The 25,845-nt window shown below is 49.8% G+C and overlaps 1 protein-coding gene and 1 pseudogene across 3 annotated transcripts in view; both read left to right on the top strand.

Annotated features, from left to right (window-relative positions):
* Itgae (integrin, alpha E (antigen CD103, human mucosal lymphocyte antigen 1; alpha polypeptide)) overlaps positions 1-25,845 on the top strand; it is a 59,977-nt gene that overhangs the window by 13,492 nt on the left and 20,640 nt on the right. For 2 of the 3 annotated variants that reach the window (XM_013522229.1, XM_005399709.2), the window contains exons 2-19: positions 2,271-2,391; positions 12,132-12,223; positions 13,436-13,503; positions 13,701-13,818; positions 14,049-14,189; positions 14,567-14,682; positions 15,246-15,397; positions 16,067-16,220; positions 16,682-16,832; positions 17,258-17,325; positions 18,276-18,411; positions 18,843-18,985; positions 19,278-19,418; positions 20,037-20,261; positions 20,677-20,807; positions 22,136-22,266; positions 23,283-23,446; positions 24,930-25,058. In XM_013522229.1, coding sequence (XP_013377683.1) covers positions 2,271-2,391; positions 12,132-12,223; positions 13,436-13,503; positions 13,701-13,818; positions 14,049-14,189; positions 14,567-14,682; positions 15,246-15,397; positions 16,067-16,220; positions 16,682-16,832; positions 17,258-17,325; positions 18,276-18,411; positions 18,843-18,985; positions 19,278-19,418; positions 20,037-20,261; positions 20,677-20,807; positions 22,136-22,266; positions 23,283-23,446; positions 24,930-25,058 — 2,381 coding nt within the window. Of the gene's footprint in view, positions 1-2,270; positions 2,392-3,453; positions 3,563-12,131; positions 12,224-13,435; positions 13,504-13,700; positions 13,819-14,048; positions 14,190-14,566; positions 14,683-15,245; positions 15,398-16,066; positions 16,221-16,681; positions 16,833-17,257; positions 17,326-18,275; positions 18,412-18,842; positions 18,986-19,277; positions 19,419-20,036; positions 20,262-20,676; positions 20,808-22,135; positions 22,267-23,282; positions 23,447-24,929; positions 25,059-25,845 lie in introns of those variants that run through there. The other variant, XM_013522230.1, reaches the window with a different exon arrangement.
* LOC102028520 lies at positions 7,758-8,043 on the top strand (annotated as a pseudogene).

Raw genomic sequence — 25,845 nt, forward strand, 5'->3', positions numbered from 1 at the left:
TGTGCAGTTCAGGCTGGCCTTGAGCTCACTATGTAGCCCAGGCTGGTCTCAAACAGAGATCCTCCTGCCTCAGCCTCCCGAGTGCTGGGATTATAGGGGTGTGCCACCACCCCTGGCCTGAGGTATTCTTTTAAAACAAAGATGCGGCCCTTGTGCGTGCAGCATGTGGTATGCACACAGTTCAGGCGACATTTTGGGGAAGAAATGAACCTCCCAGTCTGTTATGGGAGTATGAATTGGTACAACTATTTGGGGGAACAATTGTCAATATCAATTTTCTCCCACAATTTTTTTTTTATGATGCTGGGAAGTAAGCCCAGGACATCACACATGCTTCACAATTTTTATTGAAAATTTTCATTTGCACACAAAAAACTGAGAAGTTGTACAGTGGACAGTTAGGTTTTACAGTTGTGAGCTTTTAAAAATATTTGCTTTATCACACCTATCTGTCCATCCATCAAGCCATCTTACATTTTGATATACTTCAAAGTAAACTGATACATTGCTGACATGGACCAAATATCCACAATAAATATGAGCATTTATATCATAAACATGAACTAAAAATAATAACAATAAGAATGAAAATAGGAAAGGAAAATTTAAAGATGGAGGAAGGGAAGTTAATGGGAAAGGGATTTTAAAAGTATCAAGCTGTGTTATGTACATACACCTATTCCCTAAGGTGAATGAAATGTCATGTACCACAAACAGACACTAATACGTGTGTGTGTGTGTGTGTGAAAGAGAAGAGGCTGAGTTAACACAGGGGGACTTCTTAGTTTGTTGACAACAGGTATAGTGGTACATGTCTGTAATCCCAGCACTTAGGAGGCTGAGACAGGAGGATTGTCATGAGTTTGAGCCCACTGTGGGTTACATAGTGAGTTCAAGCCCAGCCTGAACTGCAAAATGACAGCCTGTGTCAAAAACCACAAAAACAAACAGACATAATAAATTGCAGACATCAGTATGCTTTATCCTTAAACATTTCAGCATATATAAGTGGAGTTCAAAGTGTGTTTGTAGTTCTTTTTTGTTTTGGGTAAAATTTGTATACAATGAAATACATATGTTCTTTTTTTTTTTTTTTTTTTTTTTTTTTTCTGAGACAGGGCCTCGCTATGCAGTTCAGGCTGACCTTGAGCTCGCTTTGTAGTCTAGGCTGGCCTCGAACTCTCAGTGATCTTCTTGCCTCAGCCTCCCGAGTGCTGGGATTACAGGCATGAGCCACCGACACCTGGCTCAATGCATATGTTCTTTTTTTTTTTTTTGGTATGGGGAATCAAACTCGGGACCTTGCACTTGCCAGGCAGGCGCTTGTACCGCTGAGCTATATCCCTGGCCCTATGCATATGTTCTCAATGAACAAATGCATGAACATTTGTAACCCAAACTCCTGTCAATATAGGATATTTTCATCACTCCGGATATGTGATTCCTGCCTGTGCTTTCCCAGCTGACCTTCATCCCCCTCCATGCAGCCAATTTTTCTCACTACAGATGTACAGTAGATACTTTTCTTCTACAGTACTGGGGATTAGACCCAGGGCCTTTGCACTGAGCTACATCCCCAGAGCTTTTTATTTTTACTTTGAGGCAGAATCTCACGAAGTCATTAGGTTGCCCAGGCTGGCCCAGGAGATAATTTTTAAGGTAAAGCTTCTTCACTGGGCTTGACTTTTGAGAGTCATCTCCAGTTCTGTGTGCATCCGGCCGTTCCTTTTCACCCCTGAGTAGTGTATTCTGCTGGATGAACGTCCATTGTCCCGCGGATGGGTATTTATGTTGTTTCCAGTTTGGGGCAATTGCCAATAAAACTGCCACAAACCATCCTAGGGCAGGTATTTTGGAGAACATCAGTTTCTGTTGGCCACTTGGAGGTGTACGTGTGGCTGTCTTCCAGAAACACACGGTCCATGCTCCCTTTGCGGTGGGTCGCAGCGATAAGTGCACGTGGGCGGCAGGTGCAGAGAGCCAGCCGAGGACGAGTGAGCAGGCGGGGAGAGCACCCTGTCAGCCTCCCAGAGGAGGGGCTCTGCCGCCAGGGAAGCTTGGCTGAGGAGGCGATCCGAGGCTCTGAATCAGACACACCTGCACCCGGTCCTCTTCCTCTGGGGAAGAAACATCCCTCGGGAGCTCAGTTTTCTCATCTGTGAAACAGGGCATAATGACCCACAAGATGTGATAGAATAACGGGCCTTACGTCCCAGCCACCGCTTCAACAGTGTGTCTCTGCTCATCCAATGTTTCTCCTTCGCCCATAGACCTGGCGCCCCTGGGGGCCTTCAACGTGGACGTGGCCCGGCCCTGGGTCACACGGGAGGGAGGCGAGCCTTTCGTGCTCAGCTCTCTTCTGCACCAAGACCCCAGAACCAACCAGACCTGGTGAGTGGGGCCCGGCAGGGGGGCGGGTAAAGATTGCGATGTACCCCGGAGAAGGCCTTGGCACCCCACCAGCACAGTGTGGGCACAAACGCCTGTCGCTCCTAGAAGGATTGCAGCGTGAAGAGAGAAGGCGCCTGAGAGGCTGTGGGCCCCAGGGTGGGCTGTGGAGTCCTCCGAGTCCTTGGCCCTGTCCTCCCTCGGGCCTCCCCTGCACCACTGCCCGGGGAGGGGAGCTTTAAAAATGATTTTAAAAGAAAGTTCATAAAGGCTCTTTTGTTCCTTATAAAATATGTGCTCAATATAGAAAATTTGGAAAGTCACCAAAAAAAAATCAAAGAAAAATTGAAAATATGAGGCCTAAGAGCTGGTGGTGCTGAGAGGCAGCTGCATTTCTGGGAGTCGTGAGCCATGGTAACCTTACCCTGTATTTGCTGAGCAACCGCAGCAGGAGCCCTGCCCTGAGCCTCAGTTGCTCCTCTTACTCAGGAGGTGGTGACTTACTTACCCCACAGGGTTGTTGCAAAAACTGAGATAATACACCTGAAGAGCTTTGTGCAGGCTCTGGCCAAATGAAGGCTAATAATAGACATTAACTAATGTTTTTAAAAAATATCATTTCGGGCTGGAGGGGGTGTAACTCAGTGGCACAGCACTTGCCTAGCATGCAGGAGGCCCTGCGTTCCACCCCCAGCACTGCAAAAATGTAAGTGAATAAATAAAAAGTAACAATATCATCTGTGTCCACCCATTAGATAAGCAAAAAATGTAAATCTGACAATACCAAACTGGTAAGGGATGTGGTGAAACAGGACTCTGTGTGTGTGTGTGTGTGTGTGTGTGTGTGTGTGTGTGTATGTGTGTGATGACCTGGTGTTGCTACCGTGGAGAGCAGTGTTGCCATATCTGGTAAAACTGAGGATGCACATGACCTTTGACTCATCAAGTCCATCCCAGACATCAGCCCTAGGAAAACCCCAGAACATGTAAAAAAAAAAGTTTTTTAATGTGGCATTTGGAACTGAACCCAGAGCCTCATTCTAAGCACATGCTGTACCACTGAGCACCAGCCCCACCCATACTCACTTTTTTCCGTGATGCTGGAGATTGAACCCAGGCCACTGGGGTGCTCGGAACACCCTCGACTGCTGAGCTCCACGCCCAGCCCTCACAGGTAAAATTGCTGATTGTAGCATTGCTCATTAAAGTGAAAGATCAGAAATGGTCATCGGGGAAAATAAGATGGGAACCATGCGATGCAATACCAAAAGCGGGTTGAATGACTGAGCCTTGTGTAATGGTCATTAATCCAAATCAACCTCAAAACGCTGTGAGAGGGAAAAGGCAAGTTGTGGAATTACATGTGCAGAGGTCCCTGAGTTAATAAATATTTATGGAGCACCTACTAAGTGCCAGGCTCTGAGGAAGAAGCATCAGACAAGGCAAACAAAACCCCCTAGAGTCAGAGAGCTTAGGTGTTGCCTGGGGACATAGACAATGACAGGATGAGTCAAAAATGTCTTCTACCAGAAGGTGATGATGGTGGTACTCTTCATTAGGGGCACAGCTGCATTTAAGAGAGGGTCAGGAGTGAAGGTGGTGATATCTGAGACAATTTCAGTTTCTCCTGTTGTCATCAATGTGATTTTTATTTTTAGTTTTTATTTATTTTTTGAGGCAGGGTCTCACTATGCAGCTCAGGCTGGCTTTGAACTCACTAGGTAGCTCCGGCGGGCCTCAACTCTTGATGATCCTCCTGCCTCAGCCTCCCAAGTACTAGGATTATAAGCATGGGCCATCACACCCAACCTATCAAAGTGACTTTTAGAGCTGTGTGTTTGAAAGCCAGAAACTGGGCATGGCTCCTGTATTTCACATTGTTGTTATGTCTTTTTAGTTCAGTAGAAAGCAGCCACTCTTCCTCTGTATCCCCTCCCTCTTTTTCATGCTAGGTCATTTTCTCTGTTTGCCTTGCCACTGAGCCATGCTCAGGCCCTGCCCCAGGCTGTTTTGTCTCCCCATCCCACTCTTGCTGCTCAGTTCCCGGTCAGTGGTCAAGGGTTTACCTTCTACTCAGCAGAAGTAGGTGAGCCCAGGGCCCAGACAGGCTTTGCAACAGAGCCAGGTGAGCCGCCCAGGGTGCTGAGCCCAGCAGCTCTGCTTGGCGGAGGGTGGGTGAGCAGTGGGTGGGCCCTGAGCGTGGGCCACGATCCTGCCACCCAAGCAGTCTTGGATCCCTTTCTGGACCCTGGCTTCCTCATCTTACAGTGAGAAGTCTGGAACCATTAGATTTAAATTAGTTGCTTAGATTATCAGTAGTAAATTTCTGTTGCTTACAACCAAGAGCTCTAACTGAAATACCAGTATTGAGGTTAAAAATAACAGGTGTCTCCTAATTATGTGAATGCTTTATAAATCATAAAATCTCTACTGCTAGAGATGAGCTCTTTCCACGCTGGATTATGTGTCAGCTCTTGGCCCAGACTGCATTCCTAGAATAACAAAAGTTGTGTCAGGGGCTGGGCTGGAGGCCTTGGATTTAATCAGGAGGTTTAAGTGGTAAAGGCAGATCCAGTTCCCTGACTTATTCATTCACTCATGCAGCAAGTAGTTAGGAAGCATCTCAGCACCAAGCAGAGGCTAGAAGACAGGGCAGTGAAGGAGACAAGGACACTGCCATCAAAGAGCTCCTGGACTCACGAGGGAAACAGACCAATCAGATGATGATAAGAGTCACGACAGGCTGGTGGGGCCCAGAAACAGAGACAGGCGTGTCCCTCAGCTTCGCTACCACGAAGACGTGGGGGATGAGGAAGGCGTAGCGTGAGAAGGGCGGAAGGGAAGTCCAAGCCGGGACAGCTGCTTGGGCTAAGCCTGGAGATGGCCAGAAGGAACTGAGAAACTCTGAGTGAGGCGGAGATGAGTGTGGAGAAATAGGAGAGGCCTCGTTCCCCGTGGGGGTTTGAGGCTGAGGATGTTGTCGGGATTTGGGCTACAGGAAGACGAATTAAAAGTCACTGTTTCCCAGTCTGGGCCACAGAGTGATTTAATGAGAACTGTTTCAAAATAAAAGATGAAGAAAGGGCTGGGGATCTAGCCCCGTTCAAAGGCCCTGGGTTCAGTCCCTAATATAGGGATTTGAGGGAGAGTGTTGTTGTTTACTGTGCTTTGTTTTGTTAAAATCATATTGACATGTGATCCTCACAAAAGGCATGTGTTGGAAGCATGCAGCTCAATGAATGTCATAAGGTGGGCCACCTGCGTCGGCAGCATTCAGATTGGGAGGACAGCGGCAGCTGCCCGGAAGGCCCTGGAAGCCCCAACCTCTGCTCCAGACACATTTCCGCCCGCAGTGACCTTCAGGCATTTGTCTCTGTCAATTAGTTCTGCCTGGTTTTGAACCTGATATAAATGAGAATACAGTAGGTGCTCTGCCCAGATCCTCCCGCTCAGCCGGAGGCCTGTGAATTTAATTTATGGCGTTTCCTAACGCTCATGCTTGTTGGTGGAGTTTTTCGGGGAGTGAACAGTACTGACGGCGGGCGTGTGTGTGGTTTCCCTGGGCACTTGCCTGTGGCGGCGGCTGTGGAACTGCTGAGTCACGGGGTATACCTTGGTTTACCCTTCAGTGTTTCCAGCTGTCTGCTGTGCATGCAGGGGAAATAGTCTGAGTGATCTGTCACCATCGCCTGCCCCGTCCCCTACCACCATTACTCCAGCGGGGCCCCTGCAGCTCCAGGCCCCACGCACTTCACTGCCTCGTCCCTCACAGGCCAAGGGCCAAGGTAAACGAGAGGTGTTTGTGTTTGAAGCCTCTGCTACAGAGAGGGCTGGGAGCCCACCAAGAGATGGGGTGGGGAGCCCAGCCACCTCCCTGAGCACCTGTGATGCAGAGGGGCTCACAGACTTGCACATGCCCAGGAGGAGGATGTGGTTGGCGGGGGCCCTTCTGGGTTCCTGCTGCAGGTAATGGAGTCAGAGACCATGAACCCGCAGCAGGGCAGGAAATGCACCAGCTGGCTTGCCCAGGCCACAGGGAGAGGAGCGGCTGGGCTCCCATGTGTGCAGGGGTGACGTGCCCCCCTCACCCTCATGTGGTTTCTCCCTGGCATGTCATAGGTCAGAGCTGCCAGCATCCTGGGCTGTGGCTGCTGCCGGGTGGTGGAGCAGGACATAAAGCAGGCCTCACCTAGGAGATCTGGGACTGGACTCTGAGAGAAGGGGTGGGTTATAACTGGGAGAAGGCAGGAGATGGACAAGGGGTGCCAGGGCTGTACCCAGCCCAGCATGGTACACAGTCCCCAAGGCTGTCAGTGGATGGCTGGTCCTTTATCACAGCTGGGCAGCCAGTGTTAAGTTGTTTTTCAGTTACTCACTCAACAAAACTGGAGAACCCTGGCCTTGGAGGGTAAAACGTGGGGAGCAGAGACAGGGAACGAGGTGCAGGGCCAGGGGGATTCTGGGAAGAGAAGCAGGGTTGCTGAGCAGTGACCTGACTTGGGGGTTTAGCTACACCTCACCTTCCACCCACCTGCCCACCCCGGATCAGCCCCTCAGTGGTTACCCTGGCTGTCATTCAAGCCATGCAACAAATATTTACTGAGCCTTTGCTCTGTACCCAGTATAGTATAGACTGGGCCAGGCCCTGGGAATTCTGTGGTGAACAGTTGAAGGAAACCCTTGGGGCGTGCACTGGTTAGCGGGGAAGATTGGCAATGAGCAGGTAAACAGACAAACAGCATACTATCGGAGCCAGGCATGGTGGCACACGCCTGTAATCCCAGCACTCGGGAGGCTGAGGCAGGAGGATCATTGCGAGTTTGAGACCAGCCTGGGCTACAAAAGTGAGCTCAAAGCCAGTCTGAACTGCATAGTGAGTCCCTGTCTCAAAAAGACAGAAAAAAAAACCCCAAAACTATGGGGTGGTGAGAAGTTCTGAGAAGGAAATAAAACTGGTGATGAGGCCACATAACTGGGTTGTGAGGCCAGGTTGGTTAGAGACAGCATTCAGTGAGGCGGTGACAGTTAAGCAAGGGGCAGAGGAGGTCTGAGAGACAGGGAGGGTCCGGACTGAGCACAGTGCAGGGTTTAAACTTGTTTTCTAAGTGCACGGGAGGCTGTTGAAGCAAGGGTGTGAGACGGTATATAATATAATAGTAAACTTCAAAAAAAAAAAAAGCAACAACGGAGGAAGCAATTACTCTAGACCAGGCAAGATGGCGGCGGCCAGCCAAACACCAACCAGGATGGAGCGCTGCCTCAGATCCTGAGCGCCTCCCTGCAGAAATTGGATCAGTTCCTGTGGAACCAAAGTAGAATTTTATACAAACATAATGGATGGCGAGGAGAAATATCTACAGTGGTTGGTGATGTATGTCAAATTCATATTTTCCACTGGTCATGAATTTATTGTAAAAAGAGAACACGCACATCAAGAGCAACAAAAGCCATGTTGAGGAGGCCCAGTTTAGTTTGCTGAAAACAAAACCAATGAGGTCAGTTTTAGAGAGATCCTGTCACATGCTTTCAAAAGTCTGCATGTGTTTTACCTATAAGGTTTGGTATACGAACAGCTCCACTGAGATCCTCAAATTTCCCACAGCACCTGAAAGAGCGCTGGAACTGCTGATGGCTGTGAACTTCCTAGATTATTAAATAAAATAAACATTAGTAGACTTAATTTTTCAGTATTTGATACTTGTAGTTCAGTCAGTAATTTTTTCATATATAGCATGTTGCTGGCATGCAATTGAACTATAAAGTTAATTGCAAAGCAGATTGTCTTTTGGTTTTTGCATAACAATCAGAGTTGAAATTTGTTTGCCACATCAGCAAATTAAGGACATTTTCACAAACAGAAATAAATAGATGTGCCAATTTGTAGGTGGTTTTGCCTTATCTTTTGGATGTAACTTTGAAAATTAGAACAATGACGATATAGCAAATGCTGAAATGTAGGCATAGACAAACATTCTGCAGGTAAATAATGGGGCTAAGCATCTTTATGTTTTTACTGTTTTTTTTTTGTTTGTTGGTTGGTTTTTTTCCTCCGGTACCGGGAACCGAACTCACGACCTTGCGCTTGCCAGGCAGGCGCTTTTGCCTCAGAGCTAAATCCCCAGCCCCTTTTACTGTTTTTTTTAAAAAAAATTCTGATCTTAGTGCTGCTGATAGCATTACTAGAGTCATGCAAATAATTGCATGATACACGTTTATGATTTAGTTAAAGCATTTTTTATAACTCAAAGAATAAGAGTTTTTCATTTGTTTATTTATGTTTTTGAGACAGGGTCTCGCTATGCAGTTCAGGCTGGTCTTGAGCTCGCTTTGTAGCCCAGGTTAGTCTCGAACTTGCAATGATCCTCCTGCCTCAGCCTCCCGAGTGCTGGGATTGCAGGCATGCGCCATCACACCTGGCCAAGAGTTTTTCTTAACTGTGTGTGTTTTTTTAAAGTAAACTGCAGAATAGCTTAAGTGTATTGTGATTTTTTTTTTTGTACCGGGAATCGAACTCAGGACCTTGCACTTGCCAAGCAGGTGCTTCTGCCACTGAGCTATATCCCTTGCCCCTATGTTTTGTTTATTGCTACAATTTAAGAACTTAATTTCAAAGCAATTTTGGAAGTTGAAATTTGTCATTAGAACAATTACTAGGTTACTAGGTATAACTTCTGGGGCTGTAACTGTTTAAACGGTAGTCACACGGTCAGCAAGCAAACCATGCAACTTAAGAGTTCTGTGTATGGTGCATTTTTGGCAATCCAAAGTGCTGCATTTTCGTTTTACTGTAAAGCTCCTTAACAATTTTCATTCTTCCCTCACAGTCCCTTTTGAATACACTTCTACTTATTTAAATGTGTGTTAAACACTCACTATGAGCTTTAGCTAAAGCTTAAAAACAAGCAGTTCTAGTCTTCCTCCACTCAACTGAAATGTTACAAGAAAGAAAAATGTGGAGAGATGCAATGAAAATTTTAGAATGTACTTTAGATATAGTATGTGCATTATCCTCTTATAATTAAAATAAGTTCCAATAAATACAGTACCATAATCAGTGGGTATTCTGAAATCAAACTCATATAAGGAAGTTACCCAGGTTTTCTATTAAAAAGATAAACAATATTTAAGGGGCTGGGGATTTAGCTCAGTGGGAGAATGCTTGTTTTGCAAGCTGGAAGCACTGGGTTAGGCCCTCAGCACCTCCCAAAACCCAAAACAACAACAAAAGCTAGCTTAATATAGACCAGCTTTTTCTGGAAATAAAAATAAACAAAAGTAGTTATTTCCTCTTAGAAAACCTAATACTTTCCAGCTAATTGAAAGGAGTTAAGCGTAAGTTGTGTATTTTTAGTAAATTCTTAAGACATACTTATACGTACTTTAGTATAGAAGATTATCAAGAGAGGCGTGGTGGCACATGCGTATAATCCCAGCACTTGGGAGACTGAGGCAAGAGGATTGTTGCAAGTTCAAGACCAGCCTGGGTGACAAAGTGAGCTCAAGGCTGGCCTGAACTGTATAGTGAGACCCTGTCCCAAAAAGACCAAAAAAAAAAAAAAAAAAAAAAAAAAGATTATCAAGTATAATAATTATATTATGGGGCTGGGGATATTAGTTCTGTGGTAGGCACAAAAAAAAAAAAAAACCAACAAAACACAAAAAAATCAGTGTACTACCTGTTAGCAAAAATTTCGGTTATAAGCCTACAGGATGATTTCAAAGGGAGATAGCTAGAAGTAAAGTTTAACACTGACTAATTTTTGTAGGTTATTTTATGAGTTGGATCCAGAAGTAACCTTACGCTTAGGACATTAAAACTGAAACAAAAGACTAGGCAAACCTGTACACTTTGCAGCAACTGGCATGTTAATAGAGCCTATTAAAAAAAAGATGGCGGTGCGCAAGGCGATGGCAGGGAAGACAGAGTGAGCAGATCCTCTGTCGATGTAATGGGAGAGGGAACCAATAATGTTGACAGTGGCCTGGACATAAGGATGTATGAAAAGGCACACAAGTTCCGGTTGTTCCCAGCCTGAGTGGGGAGGACAGATCTTGTGCTCTGCTGGGGCATTCTGGGTCAGTTGGGTCATGGGTTATTGTATTAGTTTCCTGTTGCTGCTGCAACAGGTTACCACAAGTTTAATCACTTGCAACACCAAAAGGTATACTCTGGGGATCAGAAGTCTGAAATAGGCCTGATTGGGCTGTGACCAAGATGTCATTGGGGGTGTGTTTCTTCTGGGGGTCCTAGGGGAGAATCTTTTTTTTCCCCTTTTAACGTTTCTAGATTCTACCCACATTCTTGGTTCCTGGCCCCTTTGTTCAGTCCTAAGCCCGCAGCATCACATCTTCAATTCTTTCTCTGACTCTGATCCTCCTGCTTCTCTCCTTACAAGGACCTCTAACTGCATGGCGCCCACCCAATCATGTGCCCGTCTCAGTCAAGATCTGTGTGGCCATAGAAGGTGACATATTCACAGACTCTCGAAATTAGGACATGGACCTCTTGAGGGCCATTGTTCTGTTTAGTAGAGCCCCAGCTGGCTGGTCTCTGGCCTATGGGAGGGACACTAGGGCCACAGATGTAAAGGTGGGAACTTCAGCATTGACAGACATAGTGCAGCTGGGATTGGAAGGGATTACTAGGGAAAGGTGCTGGCTAGGAAGACGGGGACCAAGCCCAGAAGCCGGGCGACATTTACAGGCCAGACAGTGAAGGAGCTAGCAAATGAGTGGAAGGAGGAAAATTAAGAAAAAATTGTGTCCTGTGTGTCCTGTGTGTCCTGGAGGAGATGGCCACTCATGTCCAGGGCTGCTGAGAGGATGAAGGAGAGGGGTTTGGCAATAAGAAACATTAGTGACCACGACAAGGGCCGTGTCCACCTGGAGTGGGTGGGTGAGTGCACACATACAGGTTAGATGTGCTATTCTGTAAACCGTGCAAATGTTATATTTCTTAATTTTAAAAATGTAGAGTGGAAGGAGTTGAGGAAGCCGAGAACACACCTCATTTCTGTCCCTCAGGCTGTGCTCTCTAGTCTGTCCCCAACCCACCACAGCCACACTGTGACCTTTCAAAAGCAGAGGCCGATTATGCGCTTCCCCTTTACGAAGTCCTCCCCAGCTTCCTACTTCCCCTGGCACGAAGGCCTTGGATGTACGTGGTTCACTGTTACCAAGCCAAGCCTCAGGTCCCCTGCCCCCCAGCCCTGCTACACTGCGGTCCTGCCTGGGTGACAGCATGGTTACTGAGACTGCTGAGGGTGACACGAAAAGATTTGTCCTAACCTGGCCTTGGAGTGGGAGATAAGACGCTTGCACTCAGGAGCCACAGTCTCCATTTTTGATAGGAAAATACTGTCACTGAATTCTGGGCGACTGTCAGAAAGCCAGAACTGCCACCAAAGAACCAACTATGATGCTGGTGGCCTCCCGGTTCTCCACCCCCACCCTCACAAGAGAGCAGTCTTTGCTTACCAACAGAACTTACCTTGCCCCCCCTCTGTGAGGGTGGGCAATGGGCAATGAGGGCTTGTACAGGAAAGGCTGAGCAAATGCCTTCCCCATAATGCTAAGGCTGTGGTTCTGGGCTCAGAATTTGCTGCCTTTCCTGGGTCTGGGGTCTCTCCGTAGCACCAGAGCGGGAGGCTGTGGACCTGAGAAGGAACGACTGTTTCAGAGCAGGCAAAGAGGGAAAGGCAGCTCTCAGCCAGCTCTGTCTTGCTGTCTGTCCTACCACTCAGGCTCCTGCTCACCAGCCCTAGGAGCGACAGGACATCAGCACCCCTGCATCAATGTTCCCTGCTCCGGGATGAAATCGTTTGCCAACCTGTAGGTAAGTCAGCCCCAACTCTCAGGAGTGCTCCCCAGGACTCTCTTTTTGGGGATCACACTCACCCCAGCCCATTTACCCCTGGGTTCCAGATCCTGCCTCAACAGTGAGCCTTCCTCCCATACCAATGCCCAGGTCCCTCCCCCCTTGCTCCCCACCTTTCCTGATGCGATGCTACAACAGAACCCATGCCTAAAATGTATTGAGTGTTGCCGTGTGCCCGGCACTCTGCCAAGTGCTTCATTTTCTTTTACTCCTCAAAATCATGCCTTTTGGAGGAGAGGAGGTTATAGTTTAGAGAAGTTAAGTCCTTTGGTTGCCAGTATGACTAAGGTCGCGCCTCTAGAGTTGGTGGGACTGCAGATGCAAACCTCACTTGGGCTGATTCCAATCTCCAGTCCATCCCAACACAATTCCTTACAGCTCAGCGGAATTCAACTCCACCTGTCCCCATCTGACTGTGGCCTTCCCAGGATCTAGCATGGGACCTGGCATGTACTGGACATGTAATATGCACCACTCAAACGAGGCATGAACCTGATTCACTGGCCAACCAGATCTGCCCATCCCCCCCAGTCCAACTCATCAGCCACATCCTGACAAGCCCTGGCTGTCTGAGTAGAACCTTTGTTTCGGTGAGGGCCACTGGGCTATGCAGACTGTTTCTGCCCATATAAGCACACAGTCCAGTGGGAGGGCTGGAGGATTCTGTGACTCAAATATAAGACAGTGTCCTGAGGTCCAGTGGGAGGTAGTGTGGAGCTCTCACTTCTGTCCCAGAGGTTGTGGGGTAGCAAGACTCCTTAGAGACTGGTCTTCAAGCCCGAAGTGTTTATGGTCCATTTTTGCAGCCCTTCAGCATCTTGCATACTTCTCTGGTGCTATACACACCTACCAGTTGTGCTTTTCTACCCGCCTGCCCCTCCAGACCATGAGCCTCGTGAGGAAAAGCCCCAGGCTGTAGTCATTTCTAGGTCCCCACTCCCACTGTCACTAGGCTGGGAATAGAGCAGACATGAAGGGGCATTTGCTGAATGATTAACGAGGCAGGAGACAGGTGCTGTGTCCTGGCTATGTCCAGGCCTGCCTGAAGCCCCCAACTCCAGCTGCTGGAGGCTGCTCAGGGGCCCTGATCATGGCAGCCCTGTGTACTCAGACCCTGGCTCCAGGGCTGCCTCTCAGTGTTCCCCCTCCTTGCCTGTTGAACTGTTTCAGAGCATGTCCTCATCCCGAAGGGGAGGCACCAGGGAGTGACGGCGGTCCGGAACCACCATGGCGTCTTGGTGAGTATGCACGGGAGAGGGGACTTCAGCTTTGATCCCAGCACTCACTCCCCTCCTGGTGAAGGGGAAGCTAGCTGTCCCAGTGTCCCTTGCCTAGTGGAGCTGCTGAGTCTTGGGGTGGAGGTGACAGTGTGGCTGTAACTAGGGGACATGTGGCTGACCCAGCCTTTCTCCTCACCTTCTTCCCCTCTCCCCAGATATGTGTTCAGGTGCAGGCCCAGCGGCCCCACAGCCTCAGCTCAGAACTCACAGGTGCCTGTAGCCTCCTGGCCCCTGACTTGCGCCTCCGGGCCCAGGCCAGCTTCACTGACCTTGGTAAGGACTGAAAGCACTCTGGCCTTGGAAAGCTCTAAAGAGATCCCCTTGGGTCTCCAAGAAGAAGTACCAGCCTACAGCAGCGGTAGAGGGACACTGAGGCCCTGAATGAGCCAAGGCAGACCTGATGATGCCCCATGTGAAAGGAATCCTCGCAGAGCTAAATGTGAGCTTGTCGGGGGGACCATGGAGCCTTCTGACTTGAACTCTGCTCTGTGTGTTCCTTAAAGAAAATCTCCTGGATCCAGACACATATGTGGATGCTAACTGTAACAAGAACAGAGGAGGAAGCACAGGGGAGGAGGAGAACAGGGCCAGGAAGCCCAGGGCTCTGGAGAAGGTGGAGGAAGAGGAGGAAGAAGAGGAAGCTGGTGAGGAGGGAAAGAAGTGGGGTTCCCAGAGCTGACTCCCAGCTGGCAGCCTCCAGAGGTGTGGTGTGCCCAGGTCTGGAAGATGGGGGTGGGCAGTGGCTAGCCAATCCCTCTGCACCCCCATCTTATAGATGGGGAAACTGAGGCCCTGAGAGTGGGATTCATGGCAGTGATTCATAGCAAGTCAGAACCCAAGCAGGTTCTAGCTCTCTCTTTGCCTCTGAAACAAGAGCTTCACTCTTGGAACCTTCCATAGCTTCTCTGAAATGAGCCTTGGAGCTAGAGGCAGGTGTTTGCCCTGCTCCAAGGCAGGATGTCCTGCCCATGCTCCTGTCCAAGGCCCATGCCCACCTGACCTGCTCTGCTATCCTGGCCAGGCACCGAGATTGCCATCATCTTGGATGGCTCAGGAAGCATTGATCCTCAAGACTTCCAGAAAGCCAAAGACTTCATTTTCAACATGATGGAAATGTTCTATGAGAAATGTTTTGAGGTGAGTTTCCCTTAGAGGGGATCTCATATAGTCCATCACCTATTTCTGGGTAATAAACAACCTCAAAATAACCACCATTTTATTTGCTCATGGTTTGGTGGATCAGATATTAGGGCTGAGCTCAGCTGAGTGGCTCTTCTGTGGGTCTTGCCTGGAGTTACCCTGCAGCTGCAGATGTCTGGTTGCTTGACTGGGACTAGATGGTCACTCACTTGTGGGTGAGGCCAGCCTAACTATTTCATAGCAGCAGCATCCCAAGAGGGCAAGACTCAGTGCAAGAATTTGGCAGTGCCCCACTGGCCAAAGCAAATCACATGGCCAATCTCACAGTGGAATGGAGGGGTCTGCAGAGGGACTAGATTCAGGAAGAAGTCTAACTCATTGGGGACCATGACTCTTATACTTTCTACCACTCCTACTTGAATGGAGATTTTCCTTTGCCTTAGCTTCTCCTTCTGCCTGGGGACAAGGTGGACAAGCTGATTCTCCCAGTGCTAACAAGGGGAGCTAACTGGGGGCAAGGGAGGCCTTGCTAACCTCCTCCCCATGCCCTTCCCTTCCAGTGCAGCTTTGCCCTGGTGCAATATGGAACAGTGATCCAGACTGAGTTTGACCTTCGAGACAGCCAGGATGTGAACGCCTCACTTGCCAGAATACAGAACATAGTTCAAGTGGGGAATGTCACCAAGACTGCCTCAGCCATGCAGCATGTCCTGTGAGTGTGGGATGCTGACTGGCAGCTCTAGTAGGGCTCGGTGGCATCATGCCTGGAGGAAGTGGCTGCACAGATCTGAGAGAGGAGGGACTGTCCTCTAGAAACTCTCCCAGAGACTTCTTCCTCTGACATAGTACAGCAGAATGTCTAGCAGACATGATGTCTGGGTTCAAATCCTGCCCTGAGCTTGTATGTGTGTGACCTTGGACAAGTTACCTGGCCTCTCTGTGCTTCTGTTTCCCACTTTTAACATGAGGGTAATGTTAGTCCTTGCCTCATAGATATTGTTCAAATACATACAGTGTTTATGACAGTACTTGGCACACAATAAGTGCTCTGTAAATTCCCCCAATGTTAATGTCAGCACTATACCCCCCCCACATACACACATAGGAGGGATAGACTTAGACACCATCTAGCCCCATTCTGTCAGGATCAGGTGAGGAGCAGGAACACCTGTGTGGCAGATGTCTCACCCTGTGACAGGGATATTGTCATCCTTCTTTGTGTCTTTGTTCCCCATGGGGAGGGTACTTGCTAATCCTTTCCAAATCTAAAACAGGACAGTGAATAAAATCTCCCCCAGAGCATAGGCATCCCTCTGGCATCCCTCTGGCATCCTTCTGGCTTCCCTCTGGCAAAGGTCTCGCCATTCCCTCTTCCACACAGAGACAACATCTTCACGCCAAGCCGTGGCTCCCGAAAAAAGGCATCCAAGGTCATGGTGGTGCTCACGGATGGTGACATATTTGAGGACCCCCTCAACCTCACGACAGTCATCAACTCACCAAAGATGCAGGGTGTTGAGCGCTTTGCCATTGGGGTAAGAGCCAGGAGCAGGGAGACATCTCTTGGCACAGCCTGGTTGGAGAGGGCCTTGCAGAAGGGGCTGCTGGAAGTAATGCACCCAACCCCTCTCTAATCACAAACCCTCTTTCCTTTCTCCTGGCCCCGGTCCTGTGCCCCCTGCTGGGTCTTCCTAAGGAAGGCTCACCTCCTAGCTGTTCTCACAGCGTACTGACCTGTGTGATGGGGAAAGCCCACAGGAACGTTTCTGGAGGGGCTGGTCTGAGCTGAACCTGGCAGGTCACCAGGAGTGACTGGCTTTGGGTCCGGGAGAGGCAGGGAAGGGCTCTATGGGGACAGGGAGCAGCATGTGTGTTGGGAAAAAGCATGTTTAGCAAAACTGGACTGTTGTCCAGAGTGCAGTGGGGAAAACAAGGAAGAAAGGGAGACAGAAGGAGGCAGGATCTGGAACACCCATGCCTGGGGGCTTCCATGCAGGTGGGAAACGCGTTCAACAATACTAGGACTGAAAGGGAACTGAAGCAGATTGCCTCGACCCCCAGTGAGACCCATGCCTTCAAGGTGGCTGACTATGAAGCGCTAAAGGAGCTTCTGAGTAAGCTGCAGCAGAACATCATCCACACGGAAGGTGAGGTCCAGGCCTGGGCCCCATGACAATCTCTCAGCATCCAGCAGCAGGCTCCAGCCTGATGCTCCAGCGCCTCTGCCCCACCCACCTCCTAGGGCAGCTCTGAGCTCCGCCAAGCCTTTGCCGGTCATCTCTGTAAAGGCAATAGGGTCCCCAGCTCCCCTCTCCTCCCATAGTGTCCATGAAGCTCTGATGAACTGAGCTGGTGCTGGAGAAACAAGGACAGCTGGAGCATAATTTCTCCTCCTAGGACTCACAGATAAGGAAACTGAGGCCCCAAAAGAGGGAGTGAATTTCCCAAGTCTACTCAGCCAATAGTTGCTAAAACAGAACTCAAGTCTCCACTCTCAGCCCGGTGCTCTTCCTGTTCCACTAAACACCCATCCTCTGATGTGGCAGTGTCTCACTGGTCTTCTTGGTTGCAGGCACTGTGGGAGAGGCCCTTCGCTACCAGCTGGCACAGACTGGCTTCAGCGCCCAGATCCTGGATGAGGTTTGTGGCTCACACAGCCCAGGCAGGGATTCAGGGACTCACAGAGTGGGGCCCTGTAGTGATGCTGCTGAAAGAGCCATTTTAGGATAAAGGGAAACACATCTGCTTGCTCTCTCTAACCTGAACCACTGAGACAGACGAAGGAACGGTCACTTTTATTACAGGAGGTCATTTTGTTGTATGTGCTTAAGGATTGGATCGTTTCCCTTATCCATTCAAATAAACCAAGATTTGGCCTCGGTTGGCTTGCCAACTGAGTCTATAACTTCTCCCAGAAATAGAAATGTGGACTTGACCATGGTGGAAGCACAGTTAGCAACCAGGAAGCCTCTGATGGAGAAGCACTTGAACGCCCTAGCTCAATCAGACTACTTTTTTCAGTATTGGGGATTGAACCCAAGCCCTTCACACTAACCTACACTGCCCGTCCTTTTCTTTTTTTTCAGACATGGTCTTGCTAAATTACCCAGTCTTTTTTTTTCTGTCTTTTTGAGACAGGGTCTCCCTATGCAGTTCAGGCTGGCCTTGAGCTCACTTTGTAGCCCAGGCTGGTCTCAAACTTGCAACAATCCTCCTGCCTCAGCCTCCTGAGTGCTGGGATTACAGGCGTGTGCTACCACACCCAGCAAACTGTCCAGTCTTAAACTTGTAATCTTCCTACCTCAACCGGCCAGAGTGCTGGAATTATAGGAAAGTACCACCCTATCAGGATAATCATACCTTTAAAAAAAAAGCTCAATATCTGAGCCCCGAGTCAGCTTCTGGAGATGCAGCTGGAGTGATTGGTCACTGGCACAAGGCAGGGACCCAGTGCTTGCCCTCCCACCTTCCTACCTGCGCTTCTGGCGAGGCTACACTCTGCTGCCGAGCCTCCCCTGCTTCCAGCAAGGTGCACTGCGCTGGCACCTGGGTCCCTACCTCTCATTTGGCCCCATCCCTGTCCTCTGCAGGGTCAGGTGCTCCTTGGCGCTGTGGGGGCGTTTAACTGGTCTGGCGGCGCGCTGCTCTACAACACGCAGTGCCGCCGGGGCCACTTCCTAAACCAGACTGGAGCAGATACAGGAGCTGCACAGTACAGCTACCTGGGTGAGGACGGGGCCTTTGGGCTACCTGGGAGAAGCTGGGCCAGACTGGTATGCTGAGATTGGGTGTTAGTCTACACACTGAGATTCCTGGTAGAGGAAGGTCTTGGGTGGTCATATGGGTCACACAGGATGGGCCCCAGTTAGGGACCCCAGGGTTGAATATTCAGGGTGGGCACGGAGTGGGCGTGGGTAGCTACATAGGGGAGGATGGGGGGCCTCTCCATTAAGAACAGTGGGCACATGTGAGTGAGCAGGAAGTGTGTGTGAACAAGTGTGTTTTGAGCAAAGCAGTGTACATGGTGATGTGTGTGCGCAGCTCATAGTGTGATTGGTGACAGTGAGTCACCAGATTTTGGGGAAGACCTGCTGGGAGGTGGGCTTCCGCAGAGTAACTGGAGAGCACCTCTTCACAGTTGTGCCACCCCGCTCCAGGTTACTCAGTGGCGGTGCTGCACAAGGCCTGCGGTGTCTCCTACATCGCGGGGGCTCCGCGGTACAGGCAACGTGGTGCCGTGTTTGAGCTCCAGCCGGACAGCAGAGAGGCCACCTTCGTGCAGGTGCTGGAAGAAAAGCAGGTGCCTGCTGGGGGTCCCCCCCTTATCACAAACAAGGCTCTGGTGGCCGCAGGGAAAGGGATGGACTCGGGTGAAGATCAGGCTCCTGAGTGGAACTCAGTGGCACTGAGTGTCTGCCAGGTGGCCCCCCCATTGTGGGCACTGTGATGCTCACCGGATTCCCTGTGTCACCAATGAGCAAACTTCCCTTTTGGGGGACCCAGGAAGAGCCTAAGTAGGGGTCAGCCTTGCTGAGGGGTGGAGGAGTGTCTCCCTGGTACTGCCCAAGTGCTGAGCTCCTCCTGGGCCGTAGTTGGGGTCCTACTTTGGTTCTGAGCTGTGCCCTGTGGACATCGACATGGATGGGATCACAGACGTTTTGCTGGTGGCTGCTCCATTCTACCATGTCCATGGCGAAGAAGGCCGAGTCTACATGTACCGTCTGTATGAGCAGGTAGGAGAATCTCTGGTCCCAGGAGCTTGCTGAGGCTGTGGCTGCTAGCCTGGTGCAGAGGTAGTGGACGCTGGGTGAGCCCTGGCCCTGCCTGGCTGCAGTGGGCAGTGATGAGGAATGCTGAGAGAGGAGGGCGGCCCTCCCTCTCCACCCGAGGGCAATTGCCCACCATAGCATCCCTCATAGCTTTGTGGTTGCCAAAGGATGGGTGGTCTGTAATTTTACTTGCTTCTTATAGTAATTATAGGAGGTAGCTGTCACTCCCATTTTACAGATGAGGAAGCTGAGGCTCAATGAGTCTCCATGATGCTTAGGCTTGCAAGTCTGCCTAGCAAGTATGTAGGAAAGCCATGCCTGGAAGCCAGGCCTGGAACCCAATTGCTAATTCAGTACTTTGTGTGAGTGGAAGAGGCAGGCCCTGGGGTCCTGAACTTCAGGCAGAAAGATCTCAGCTTTGCTACCAGCCCACTGTGTGACCTTGGAAAGGTCCTGCGTCTTTTCTGAGCCATAGAGTCACACAGAATAGATTCCCAAGCTCGTGAGACTGTTCCTTGGGTGCCAGTGGTGTGGCACCCTGCACGCCTTTCTTGAGGGCTGAGCTGCTGGTTTGCTTTGCAGAATTGTTCCTTCTCCTCGCCACACGTGCTGAGTGGAAATCCCGGGTTCCCTAGTGCCCGCTTTGGCTTTGCCATGGCAGCTGTGGGGGATATCAATCAGGATAAGTTCACAGATGTGGTCATCGGGGCTCCCCTGGAGGGTCTGGAGGTGGATGACGGGGCCAGCTTCGGCAGTGTGTACATCTACAACGGACACCAGGACGGCCTGTCTGCCAGCCCCTCACAGGTGACTGTGGGCCTCTCTTCCCCTCACCTCTAGGCCTCGACCTCCCCCAGATAGGATAACTGAGCCCTATGTCCACCTGGGTCCTCAGTGCTGGGCTGGCCTCAGGCGGTTGGGAGTCCCAATGGAGGGCAGAAATCACCCCGCACAGCCTGTCAAGCCCCCACTTCTCCCCTTGCCCCCACTGCCTTAGCCCCTGGCAGTTTCCTCGGAGAAGCCTCCTCCTCTCTATCTCTCCATCAAGTCTCAGGCTCCACTCAAATGTCACTTGCTCTGGGAAACCTCCCATCCTTCCTGTTTGCAGGTTAAGGGCTCCCTGGGGCAGGAAGGTTGAATGATGCTCAGTTGAACAGAATGAGAAAGAGTTCCTCCTTTTCCCTTCCTTCTTCACCTCACACCGGTGTCTCTCCCTCTACAGTGGATCAGAGCCTCTGCCGTGGCCTCAGGACTCCACTACTTTGGCGTGTCTGTGGCTGGTGGCTTAGATTTCAGTGGTGATGGCCTTGCTGACATCACTGTGGCCACACTGGGCCAAGCAACTGTGCTCCGGTAGGGATCTGCCCCGCTATCTGGGATCCCCGGCCCCAGCTTTCCCCAGCTCATCCGCCTGCCCTGCTCTTGAGGGCTCCATGTGGACACTGGGCTCCAAGGGAGGGAGGAAGTGTGACTGCTGAGGACACAGGTTCTGGAGTCTGCTTGTCCGGGTTTGAGCTCAGCTCTAATTTGCCAGTGTGTCTTTGGGCAGATGATGTAATGCTAGGCCCCAACTTTCCCATACAGGAATGATAATCGTGCCCACGGATTTATGAGGAGTGTAGGAGAGAACATATGCAGAGAGAGTATTTAGCACAGTGCTGAGTGATGGCTAGTAGTAGTAGTAGTATCAGGGCCTCTGTGCTTCACCCCTAAAGCCAGTCAAGACCATGGCTATACATAACCCTCTGGAGCTCCTCCAGTAAGTGCTGGGCTTGCTGCCCACTCAGCACCTATTTTGTCTGCTGCTCATGGGCCCCTCAAAGTGGACAGGTCCAAAATAGAGCTCTGGTTCTCACTCACCCTTTCTTCCTCGCCAAACCTCCCCCCTTCAGGCTTCCAGTCTTGGCAAGTTGGGACCAACTCCCACTCGAACATTCAGGACAAAAACCTGAGTCAGCCTTGATTCAATCTTTTCTTTCCCCAACCAACCCAACAGCAAGTTCTTGTTGGCTCTGTCTCTGAAACACCCTCCCTGCTTCCTCTTTCTGAGCTCCATTCTCCACCCAGCAGCCAGTGGTCCCTTTGCTCTGCTGCCTGAAACCCTCCATGGCTCCCACCAAGAAAGAGTAAAATCCCAATTCTTCACCGTGCTCTCTGGGCCCTGGCCCCGGCTGCCTTCCAATCCCCTCATCCTGTTACTACGCTCTGTCTCCCTAATTATGCTCCTGCCACATTGATCTTTTTGTTTCACGGCAAATTAAGCTCATTCCTGCATGGGCCCTTTGCAGGGCTGTGCTTTCTGCCTAGAATGCTCTTCCCCTGATCTTCACATAATCTGCTCATTCCTGTTAATAGACTTCAGCTTCAGCACCTCCTCATCAGCAAGGCTGTCCCTGGCCATCCAACCTAAGTAGCCCCCAATTTCTACAACACTGTCCTGCTTTATTTTTATCATAGCAGTATTAGGACATAGTATTGCCTTATTCCTTCTTGTGTATTTGCTTGTAGTCTGCTTTTCCACTAAAGCAGGGACTTGTCTCTGTCCCCACCATCTCCTGAGGACATAGAGTACCCCCTGCAGGTTGGAGATGTTCCATAGACACTCACTGAATGTGTGAATGAAGCAGCCAAGCTCTGATCAGAAGTCATGATCTTACAGTCCTCTTTGCTGCTTTGTTTAGCTCAGGGCCTGTGGTTCGCCTGAAGGTGTCCATGACCTTCACCCCCAGTGCACTGCCCATTGGTTTCAAAGGCAGGGTGGATGGACATTTGTGTTTTGAAATGAGTTCCACAATGGCGGCAGCTGAATCAGGTAACAGGCAGCCAAGCGGCCTCTCTGGCGTTGTGGTCACTGCTTCCTGGCTTCTGTAGGGGGCGGGGAAAGAAGGCTGGGATGGGATCCCAGTGCCTGAGATTACTCTGCTTTTTTGATATTAAGTTCCATTAAATGTGAACTACACCAGGAAAGGGGGGTCTGATGTCACATTTCACTCGGTTGGGGAGTAGGGTTTGGAGTCCTTCCTTAGGGTTGTAGAAGAACTGGTCCTCTTTCTGAATTACATTTTTTCCCCTCCTTTTTTTTTCTTCCCTTCTTTGTATGTCTCTTGGCCCAGGTGGGACTGGATAAACTGCTGGAGGCCTGGCCTCCCCACCCCTTACCTGACCTTTCCTGGAGACTGTTTCCAGAAAGAGAGGGCGGGCTTGGCTCTCCCAGCCTCAGTATCTCCTGCCAACCCAGGAGTTCTCCTGCAGAACAATCTCTCTCATTGGGGTTACTGCCCCAGTGCTGAAGCACTCAGTAACAATCCCTAGGTGGGCTGGTGGGCTTGCTGCTTACTGCAGGCCAGAGAGCAGTCCCCAGGGCATCATTATCAAACCTGAGGGCAGAAAGTGACATATCAATTCCAGCTACAGAGAGCCTGTGGAGGGCTTTGTGACACTGGGCAGGTGTTTTTCCCTCTCTGGCCCCTGGTTTCTGTCCTGCGCAATAAAGGAGCTGACCTATGTGATCTCTGAGGTGTTTCTCTTCCTGTCTCCTGTTTCTCCCTCCGTCCCGACATCCTGTCCAATCCCTCCTTCCTGAAGGAAGGTAGACTCAGCCTGGGGAATGTGCTGGGCTCAGGGCCAGGTTGCTGACGTAACCTTGCCAGTGCAAGGACAGTGAGAAGAACATCTTTGAAATGAAGAACTCTCACGGAAGTGCCCCAGGGAAGTGTCCCAGTGGGGACATTATTCGGGAGGGGCTCCCCAGGAGCCTCAGCAGGCTGGGGCCTCTCTCTGGGCCTTGCCATCCCAGCCTCAGCAGGAAGGTCGGATTTTCACCCCCAGGTCTCAGAGAGACGTCACTCAACTTCACAGTGGGTGTGGATGTGGAGAAGTCGAGGAAAAGGCTGCAGTGTGTGAACGCCAGGGACTGTCTGAGCCATCATCAGAAGTGGAATAGGGGGCCCCGTCTTTGCAATAACCTCCAGCTTGTCTCCCCGGAGGGAGAGGTGGGTGCAGGAATTTATACAAGAGTCCAGAGGGGTCCGTAATGCTGAGAAATGATTAGCAGGCCTTACAATATAGGCTACATACCCATACACACACATGAGGCTATTAAAATAATTGTAACAAATCAAGAACCCTAATGGCATGGGAGATGCAGATAGTTACATCAAAAATACAGTGAAGGCTGGGCATAGTGGTACAGGTCTGTAATCCCAGCACTTGGGAGGCTTAGGCAGGAGGATCACTGAATGTTCAAGGCCAGCCTAGACTACATAGTAAGAGTTCAAGGCCATCCTGAACTGCATAGTGAGACCCTGTCTCAAAAAACAAAACAAACAACACAAATGAAAGACACCTGGGTTACCAAAATTGAACACTGTCTCTGAGCTTCCTAGAAGCTGGGCAGAATGGGGATTGCTTTAATCAGTGACATTTGTCTTGGTAATAAATCAGAAATATTTATTATGCTATCTTATCTCACTTCATACCAGTGGCTTGAAGGCCTTTCTGCAAGTCAACATTAAAAAAAGGACAATTAAAATGTAGAAATAGAGCCAGGCGTGGTAGCACATGCTTGTAATCCCAGCACTTGGGAGGCTGAGGCAAGAAGATCGTTGTGAGTTTGAGACCAGCCTGACCTACAAAGTGAGCTCAAGGCCAGCCTGAACTGCATAGTGAGACCCTATCTAAAAAAAATAAATAAATAAAAAAGGTAGAAATAGAAAGACAGAAGTTATCATTTAGGATGGTTTTCTCCTGGCAAGCCAGAGACATAGAAAAAAATGTTATTTGTTGGGATTCAAAGCCTAAAATGAACTGGAACTTTGGACAAATAAAAATCATTTATTCCCATAGAAAAGCTCATGAATTACACTCCTGACTCTATGTCTGCTTCCAAGGTGATTGTTAATTGGCTTAAGAGTTTCCAGCACATCTGTGGCTCTCCTTAAGTAAAAGCATAATTACATGTCCCACCAGGGAATCACGCTAACTTGGTATTGTGTGTTCAGAGCTGTTACCACGGCTGAAAGGGTCACTTAAACAAAGAACACAGCAAATGGGATTCTCAGCTGTCTCGTCAGATTTTACTTCTCTGCTATGTCCTCCATGCCACTTTGAGGAAGATCTTTGTAAACTCAGATGTGAGCATGACTCTTCCCTCCGGTCACTCCTACTGCCTTCCAAATAAAGCCTGAGCCAGTTCTTACCAGTGGTGGCCAGAATCCCTTCGTGACCGGGGTGAGAACCATAAGGGGTTGTAAGACGTGAGGCTATGGCAGACCAACGGCAATGTTTCCCAAGCTCTTGGCTGCTTTCTTGAAGAAAGGTGCCCTTCAGCTTGGCTCATTAGGAAAATGCTTAGGACTTCCAGTCACTACTTTGATTGTTTATTTCTTAATGACTGCATCAAAGTTAAAAGTACTCTCCTTGTCACCTTCTTCTCCGTACTCAATGCTGAACCCACCTCCCTGGGTGGCCCTGTAGCTCTGTGAGGAGGACTGCTTCTCCAACATCACTGTCAAGGTCAGTTACCAGCTCCAGGCTCCTGAGGGAAGGGAGCGGCACCCCTGCCCCATCCTGGACATCTACGAGGAGCCCTCTGCCGTCTTCCAGGTGACTTTGTCTCTAGCTAGGACCCATCCTCCTGGGGGCCAACCCACAAAAAGCACCTACTCCTCTGACTTCAAAGAAGGCTAGAGTAGGCAGGGAGGGTCTTCAGGCGGAGTCAGGCTTGTCATTGTACAAATGGGGGAGGGGATTCCCTGAGGTGGTGTTCATTCATTCAGGACCTCACTGGGAGGCAGCAGATCTCCAGCCATTCCCCGAAGCTTGTTCCATGATGGCTCACTATGCATTTAAGGAAGCATGTGAGTGAATACATTACATACCAGGGCCCTCACTTGGTAAGGGTACATGAGGACAGGATGGCGGGGTTCCCTTGCAGGGGCTGAACTGGAGTTATCATGGACTGAAGAGAGAGAGCCCTTTGCTGCACCTACCTACTCAGGCATTGGTCAGGGTCTGCAGGCTGCATGTCTGGGCCCCCTCAAACCTTCAACAAATTAGAAAATATTTATATCAGTATTAATCTCCTGATTTGGATCATTGTACAATGTTATGTAAGAAAATGTCCTGTTCTTAGGAAACATAGACTGAAATATTGAGGGTAAAGAGGCATAATAGCTATAGTTTATTCTCAAATGAAAATTGTCCGAACTCTTCGTGCATGCGTGTGTGCGTGCGTGTGTGCGTGCATGCGTACGTATGCGTGTGTGTGAGACAGAGTCTTGCTATGTTGGCCAGGCTAAGCTCAAGTGATCTTTCTGACTCAGCCTCTTGAGTACCTGGAAGTACAGGTGCACCAGTGATCTGGATAGTCTGGGAAAAGACTGGGAGAACT

Source organism: Chinchilla lanigera, unplaced genomic scaffold (genome assembly GCF_000276665.1).
Source record: "Chinchilla lanigera isolate Chin_1 unplaced genomic scaffold, ChiLan1.0 scaffold00066, whole genome shotgun sequence".
NCBI lineage: Eukaryota > Metazoa > Chordata > Mammalia > Rodentia > Chinchillidae > Chinchilla > Chinchilla lanigera.